General features: G+C 40.4%; 1 protein-coding gene and 1 long non-coding RNA gene across 2 annotated transcripts in view; one reads left to right on the forward strand and one right to left on the reverse strand.

Annotated features, from left to right (window-relative positions):
• LOC131947827 (D(2) dopamine receptor A-like) overlaps positions 1-8,636 on the forward strand; it is a gene marked incomplete at its 3' end in the record, with an annotated part of 121,847 nt that extends 113,211 nt beyond the window's left edge. The window contains exons 3-5 of the mRNA XM_059309165.1: positions 7,532-7,914; positions 8,007-8,166; positions 8,303-8,636. Coding sequence (XP_059165148.1) covers positions 7,532-7,914; positions 8,007-8,166; positions 8,303-8,636 — 877 coding nt within the window. The remainder of the gene's footprint in view (positions 1-7,531; positions 7,915-8,006; positions 8,167-8,302) is intronic.
• Positions 1,782-3,573, reverse strand: LOC131947836 (uncharacterized). The gene is made up of 2 exons (XR_009387929.1): positions 3,072-3,573; positions 1,782-2,032 (listed from the first exon to the last, which is right to left on the reverse strand). It is a non-coding gene; the product is annotated as an uncharacterized LOC131947836 (long non-coding RNA).
• Positions 8,637-8,839: the final 203 nt, after the last annotated feature.

Here is an 8,839-nt window from a genome sequence, read left to right on the forward strand (position 1 = left end):
AATCGACGGCCAAGGAGATATGGAACGCAAACCAACGGCACAAGATACGTTGGGAGGTGTTTCAACTGCCAACAACAGGGTCACATGATTAGGAACTGTCCGCATAGAAACTCAAACGTTGGGGTCAATAACCAGGCTGCGGGTCAAGAATACCCCAGAGACACAAACACTCATGCGGCACACAGTTATTACAGCCAACGACATAGACCGCGGCAGGACGGAAATCATAACAATGATTATAACGGCCACAACAGTAGTCCAGATAAGGAGGGTGTAGAACAAGCACCGTTACTACAGATCGCACCGAAAATACCAACACTAATGGTGAATGTGGGAGCTCATACGGTAGAGGCGGTTAGAGACACTGGTTGCTCTACTATTGCTGTAAAAAGTAGCTACGTCGAACAGCACCAATACACGGGTGAATGGAAAATGGTAGAGGCGTTTGGTGGCACGGTCATACGCCTACCGATAGCACTGATAAACATTAAGTCACCGTATGTGACGGGACAAGTACGAGCCTTAGTATTCGAACGGGGATCATTCGACGTAATCATCGGGAATGATATCGGGAGAGAGACAATACCACAAAACTATCATTCTAATGCAGCGGTAAGGTGATATTTGATCTGGTCACAGTCTGGGACGGAACACACAACAAGACGGCGGTGAGACAACACACGTGTAAGACATTTGTTCTACGATATACATTATGCAGCATGGCGTCCTTCCACAAGTTGTACCGAAGGAGAGAAACATCGACGTCGTATCCAAAGTTAAAAACAAGAACCGGTATCCTTTTGTTAAGTTTCTTTAGTATGTATGTATGTGTACTGTGGTTATTGTTAATTGTTATATACGAGAAATGTAAATGATGATGTTCTTGCAGGGACTGAAGGTGGATTGTACCCAACAAAAGTATGCTACGGGTGGTGCCGAGTCAACGATCGGTTGTCGTTTATGTTTGATGTTTAAACATATCTCAAATGTTCTATATAGAGCTACTATGTAGCTATTATCTGGAATGTAATATGTACATATTCTGTTGAATTGTTGGTTTTCTTTTTTTTTTGTTTCTGTGTTGATAATTCCGCTGATTGCATCAGCTAGGGACAGATGGAGGGTATGTGGTGATGTAATGTGTATGAAAGGTGAATACGTGGAACGGGTCACTGCGTGTGTGTATGTAGCTTGTAGTAGGTAGTCCAAACTGAAATTAACTATTGATTGCAGACTTCTGGAGTGAGTATGTCATGAAAGAACTTTTAATTGTAAGGTCTATGCCACAAATTTTATAAAAATATCTCAATAAATAAAAAAGTTATGCGATTTTTAAAAAAGCAAAATTTGGTAAAAAACTGATTTTCAAAAAGTGCCATTTTTGAGAACCCATATTTTTTAAACTAAATAACATAGAAGTGTAGAAATTGGTAAAGTTGCTGCAAAGTTTGTAATATATATGCCCAATTTTTTTCAGTCATCTAAAATGAGTCTTTCTAAGGTAAAAAAATAATTGAAAATGACAAAAATGCGTTTTGGTCACTTTTATTTTCATAAAAAAAAAAAATTCAATTTTTTTTTTTTTTTTTTTTTTGCTTTGGAATAACTGTAAAACTATTGTGTTGGTAACATCAACGTGGAAAAATGTGTTAATTATTTTCAAAAATCACATGAGTTAAAATATTATTTTAAAAAATACCACAGTTATCTAGTGCAGGAGAAACAGAATCAAAATTTAGTAGAGTAAATGTAATGTAATGTAGTTTAATAAAGACGTGATGCCTACAAGTGATGCAGCAGTTGATGCCACATGCTTTGGTTTCTTTTCAAACCTATACGGTTGATAACTGCTTTGGGGGAACAGTTTTTAAAACTACAACTCCACATCTTTGTACGTCTTGTTTCCCTCAACCTTGATCTTGTGGAGCATCAAGAGTAAGTAATATGTTTTGGGAATTGTAGGGGGGAGTGGGGTCTTGGCCTTCTTCCCTTGTAAGGAAAGTTCTGGATAGGCCACTGTAAATGTCTCCAGCTATGGAATAAACAATTGATTTAGTGATTAATAAAATATAACTAAATTTACTACCAGCCTATTGTGTAGGCCTACTATTTGTCCTATGACTATAACTGGAAACATATGAAAAAGCCTGAAAACACCTTTTTGTTAAAAGTAATTTATACTTTATATTTATTTTTAAGAGTAATTCTACTGAATGAAATTTGAAAAAATCGTTGCTGGTCCCACAATGGTTGAGATATCCAATGATGAAGATGCCATACTGTGGTTCTCAACATCCTATAGGACAACTTAACTGTCCTTCATTGTTACTATTATATGCATATAAAATAAATAAATAATGAGAAATACTACTAGTACTACTTACACTTACAACTAATATAACATTTAAAACTAAGTCACAACATGTAGAATCTTAATAAATTGCACCACCATCTAAAAATTGATCTGGTACATTTTATTACGGAGACTGGCGCAGACCATTTCACATTATTTAGCAGGGGAATCAGAATCAGAGCACACAACAGAAAATAAAAAAAATTAATCACATTAGTCCTTAAAATTTAGTGTCCTTTGTTTTAAATAAAGCGATAAAAATGTATAGTTATTATAATTATACATTTCTTTTATGTTTCATTAATATTTTATAAGTATTTAACCTTCGTTCCCTGTAAATAATTGAGTTCGTCCACATAGTAACCAAGATAGTCTGGTGGCCATTTTGAATTTGTCGATTCATAATTTTGACGTGATAGTCCAGATAAACTGTAGTAATACGACCCTATCATTGATCCCAGTCAATAGATTTTAAAGAATTAGTAAACACTAGCATCTAATAGTTAAGTGCATCCATATTTTAAGTCCCTAGAATGTCCTGAATTAAATAGCTTCACGTCTAAACACACCCTGTGTACAAGCGTAGTTCACACGCTAAAACCGTGGACTTGAAGCGTTCAAATTTACATTAATAACGTGTACTAATTAAACCAAACTGACATTCAAACTTAAAATTCATTTATTAAAATGGAAATGAAACTTTAAAAATGATACTTACAACTTGTTTGAAGGCTCTAGCAAGGGTAAAATCCGTTTAGCATCATCGGTCGTCAACCTTTAAAACCGTTCGGCGAGCAACTTACTCGGGGCTGAAAGTCGACTCGAGGGTTATATGTTTATTGGGGGTACGGCTTCGCGACCGTAAATCAGAAATACTTGAATTTACAACACAAAGTAGTTATAAAACTGAACTTTACATCGGTGTAAAAATTGAAACAGAATTAGTTTGTTTCCGTGTATATATCGTCATTTTAAGTTTAAAATCTGTATTTTTTAAATGAAATAAACAAGTTATTTTTTCAATTTATACATCAAATGATAGCCTAGAATTCGATCTTTAAAATGACATTAAGATTATGCTTCTACGATGCTTCGTCGCGAAGCCGCGACCAAATAAAACAGTGTGGGGTCGATCGGTACACGCAAAACGGTGAAATTTGTTGACGTAACTGATACTTTTCAAACAAATATAAAACACATTCAGACATGTGTTACAGATATAAAAATATCAGATTACGACAGATAAAGACTTAAACTTTATTGACATATAATTTTTATTCTTATAGGACAGCTAGAAGTAGTGAAATATTTTTTTTGAAAACCGCAAAAACTGACCCTAAAACGCACTTTTTCGCCAGTTTGGACTACCTACTTGTAGTGTGACACGAGGCCGGGTGTGTTGACGTGTATGTTGTTGTACGGAGTGAACGAGGGTACAAGGGAAGCGACTGGTCGGGTGACAGTGGCTGTGTTGTGAGCGAGAGAAATGTGGTGTGTAGGAATGAATGCGGCGGGCAGTTGAAGGTTGGGCAGGAAAGAAGGCAGGTGGATTTGGTGACTGAAGGATAGAGAAATAAAGGACTGTGATATCTAACTGCAATTGTGTTGTGCATTTCTTGGATATTCATCAACCCTCACATACATACAATGGCGAACTAAACATATCGATATTGAGCGTACGAGCGAATTAAAGTGTACATACAATGACGAACTAAACATATTGATAATGAGCGAATTAAAGTGTACATACTACAATGAATAACTAAACATATCGATAATGAGCGTACGTGCGAATTAAAGTGTACATACAATGACGAACTAAACATATTGATAATTAGTGTACGAGAGAATAAAGATGGCGGATCAAGAAAGTCAAAACCTTGTCCACAACACCAAAAATAATCCGAAACAAATTAAATGTTTTTCTTTACCGTTGTGTTTTGAGTATACATGTTAGATTTAAAAAGTCGAAACGAAAATTACTCGAGTTTTGAGTTTTTATTCTGTCACGATAAAGTGATACCGCACATCAATTAACATCGCAATAGAATATTTGAGTGTAGATGTTCTAAACAAACTGTCAGACTTTTTGCGTTTTGAAATTGCCTACATTTTTAGTGAAACAAAATAATGATCGCGGACTTTGTTTTTATCTCTTGTAAATGGAATCCGCTGTTTTCAAGATAAAAAGATACGGTTTTTAAGATCATTAATTATTTGGAAAATGTTATTTAAGAACGTCAGAAGGATAAGGTTTCAGTGTAAATGTGGAATAAATGTATGTATGTATGTATGTCTGTTGTTGATGTGTATAGCTGAAATAACACAGAGAATTAGTGGTACCATTCAGACAACATAAAGGCTATATTTTAATGTCAAACTAGAAATAGTGTTGTATGCCTATGTGCGGGAAAATGAGGATGGGGTACTTGGTGTGATTGGGGGGGGGTGCGGTTCGTGTGGTCAGGGGTGTTTTAGGGAGGCGTAGTTGGTGCGGTTGATTTGGTGGTGTTGTTAAAGGTGTGGTTGGTGTGGCTGTGGGTGTTGTTGGGGGTTGTGGTTTTATGTGGTTGGTGTGGTTGCTGGAGTTGTTGGAGCATGTGGTCTATGTGGTGGGTGTAGTAGGGAGTGTGGCTGTAAGTTTTGGTTGTTTCGGGAACATCAACAGCAAATCCCCCCCCCCCCCCAAAAAAAAATCCCTACATACCACCCCCCCCCCCAACTAAATCCCTACATACCACCCCCCCAACTAAATCCCTACATACCCCCTCCCCCTCCTACTTGTGTTGATTTGCTATGATGAGCACTATCAAGGCTCTAGACCACCCTACCTATGAGTGTAAAAACAAACTGCTAGCGCTAGTAAGTGGACATAAACAAAATAATCTCTTATAGGCCAAGGGTGTCGGATGTACATGCAGACGTCAAAGTGAGCTAAGATGATATAATATTATAGCACAGTTAGCTCCCTCTGTCAACAATACCTGACTGTTTTATGAAACTTTCCTTTATTTGTTAGTGTACAGCTACAAACAAAAGACCGTTGCTATGGTTACCCATTGATTGTTTCAAACGTTGAACACAACACAGTGTGAATGAGTGGAGGAAGGTGTGGCAGGATTGTGTGGTTTCGGAATTAAGGAGAGATAAAGGTGTGAGGTGGGGGTCGGGGTGTGTGTGTGTGTGTGGGGGGGGGGGGGGGGGTAAAGTATCACAAATAAGACTTTCGCTGTACCACGCCACATTAAAGTTGCAGTCAGCAATTACTTGCGAGAAGCGAAGTATCCATATTTTTAAAAAAATATATTAATAAAATACAAAGCTTGTTGTATTCGATATTTTTAGATCCTCGATACTTGTCAGATATCGATGTCGGCACTTGGATTCGATCCATGTCAATCAAAGGCAGCGTCGGAAACTTTTGTCACACCCCCCCCCCCCCCCCCCCCCCGATCCTACTCCTATCACGTGACTATAGAGCCTAGCAGTGTTCTACCCCAACCAACCACCCGTCCCCCACCCAAGGAGAAACAACCTCAGCCTTCTAGAACCAGGCGCTTTGAGCCACGTTTAATTCTGTCTTCTGTTTCGATTTCACACGCGGCGGAGTCAAATTTTCACTTTGGCTTTTAAAGGCGAAAACGCCTGGCTAATGAGACGGAATGGGAGATTTCCAGCGTATTGCCGGCTTGGCTTTCTTGTTTTTTTTTCTCCCGTTTTATTTTAAGGCTGGCAGTAATTGTTGGGATTTCAAAAGGCAAACTGATAACTAACGAAGCGCGATTAGTGATATTAAAAAAGGTTTTTTATCGTGTCTTCTTTAAAAGAGAGAGCTAGGGGCAAGAAAACAGTTAGGGGGAAGGGGGGAGGGGTCAAAACTGCGTCATACACAATTAACCTAAAAAAAGTTAACAACGTTTAAGGTTTTTTTTTTTAATTTATTTTTTTAACTGTAAAAATTATTAGATTATGTGGGTTAGTTCTTTGTTTAAGATAAGAGGTTAATGAAAGGACCGTCTTAAAACTGAGCCACACATTCCTTCATCTGTCACACTTGACAAGATAACCCACTTGTGGAAGATTGTAAAAATAGTTCGTTGTTTCCCCTAGTCAACATTATGTTTTTTTTTACTTTCGGAATCTAACATTGGTTTCATAGAATTTGGAATACTTGCACAGTTTGTACACGGCACAATTTGTACACAGTTGACTAGTTGAACTCTGGGGTACACAATTCAGGTCGAACTTTGCGGTGCACAATTCATGTCGAACTTTGGGGTACACGATTTGGGGTCAAAGTTAAGATTGCATATGTCAAGGTCATCAAGACGAATGTTCCGCTGTATTAAAACGACCACATTCCGATCTTAGCATCATATAGATTTCACTGGGTCCAGATACTTCTATTGGTTGTATCCGTGGTCAGTTCTCCTGCGTCTGACTGTAGACACAGCCCCTGGGGAGCGAGGCTGATTGTAGACAGACACCCCCGGGGACCTAGTCTGATTGTAGACAGACCCTGGGGATTGGCTCGGCGCGCGGGCTGACTTATTTATACTTAGAGTCTACTGACAATCACTGTAATAATTGTATGACCTCATCCCAGCCGCCCCCCCCCCCCTCCATCCCACCCCATCAGCATTCTAAGTGTATTGTATGTTACTGTATTCAAACTTTTTTCTATCTTTTTCTTCTTTTTTTGTTCTGGGCTATTTTATTATTTTTTTTTAAATTTAGTTTTACTTAAACGTTCTGTATAAAATTTTAAAGTTCAAATCATCAAGGACTTAAACTCCTAAAAAAGACATTAGTGGTAATGGCCTGGGATATACTCCACTCAATAATACAACAAATGTGGGAAATCACATGAAAGGGAATGTAATCCCGGCAAATGTAGTTGACAATTTCACATGAAGAGCGGTTGAAAAGCTGAGATTTCATTCGAGAGAACACACGTCCACAAAACGATGTAAACTTCCTTTACTTATTAATCCGTCTAATTACCTGATTGTCGTTTGCAGGTTTAACACACTGACGCAACCTATAATTACGTGATTGTGTTCTGTCCGCAGGTTTATCGCTGTGACGCAGCCCACCTGTCTAATTACCTGTCCTCTGTCCGCAGGTTTAACAATGTGACGCAGCCCACCTGTCTAATTACCTGTCCTCTGTTTGCAGGTTTATCGCTGTGACGCAGCCCATAAAGTACGCCAAGCATAAAAACTCCAAGCGTGTTTTCGTCATGTTGGCCGTCACGTGGGTCATCTCCGTTGCCATAGCAGCGCCCATCACCCTGGGGGTCAACTACTCCGAGGAGAGGACGGAGGGGGACTGCCGGTTCTTTAACTCCGACTTTATCATCTACTCCTCAATGGGCTCGTTTTATATACCCTCCATTATCATGATATTCCTCTACTGGAAAATCTACAAAGTTATTCGGCTTAGAGCGCTCAAGGCTAAGAAAGCGAAACGGTTACGTGATGTAGACCGTAAGGCGTTACAGGGGGTGATAGAGAACCCGGCCACAGCGGCAGGGGCGGCACTCAACGACACGGGGCGGGGTCTACGGGGCGTCGGAAGCAACCGTGACGACGGGCCTGGCGAAGATGGATAACGGTCCGCGTGACGTACAACACGACGACGTCATCGAAAGCGACGACGTCACGATTTCTGGCCGCGCACGGCGGTGACGAGGGCTCCGTCACGAACGTGAATTCAAACTCCGACGACAACTCGAACTACGAGGACGACGACGAGAGCCCCAGCGGCAGCGGCAGCGCCAACAACATCACCAACGCCAACGACTCCCAAAGGTTTGGGCGTGGCCAGCGTCGTGGCCCAGGTCAACCCCAAGCTGTTACGTCACGCGGAGGTGGCCGAGTTAATCTCGAACCAGTAGCCGAGGAGTTGGACCGTCTAGAGACCGAAGAACAACGGGCTAAACTCCAGTCTGGTAAGAACGGCGGATGCGCGGCCGCACAGGAAGCCGCGGGTTCAAATTCCGCATCGACCTTCCGGTGGTGTGCCGCAGACATGCGCAAACGAGGCGGAAACGCCGTTCACCTCCTTGGTGTGTAAGGGCGACAGTGACAACGCCGAGGCCTCGCAGGGGATGTTGAGTCCCAAGAAAAAAACCAAGAGGGACCACAAGAAAGGCGTTACTAAATTTAACTTCCACATGCGCACCAGCCGGAAGCGGAAGGAGAAATCTTCGTCTAAGCGGGAGAAAAAGGCAACTAAGACTCTGGCTATCGTGCTGGGTAAGTTGTATGTCCTGTATTTGGTCTGTGGTGGGTAAGTTGTATGTTGTGTATGTGGTATGTGCTTGGTAAGTTGTATGTTGTGTATGTGCTCTGTGCTTGGTAAGTTGTATGTTGTGTATGTGCTCTGTGCTTGGTAAGTTGTATGTCCTTATTTGGTCTGTGGTGGGTAAGTTGTATGTTGTGTATGTAGTAGGTTAGTTAAAGGATGTTTATGTGGTAGGAT

The sequence above is a fragment of the Physella acuta genome, unplaced genomic scaffold (assembly GCF_028476545.2).
Source record: "Physella acuta isolate Inbredline_101_S28 unplaced genomic scaffold, ASM2847654v3 ptg000608l, whole genome shotgun sequence".
NCBI lineage: Eukaryota > Metazoa > Mollusca > Gastropoda > Physidae > Physella > Physella acuta.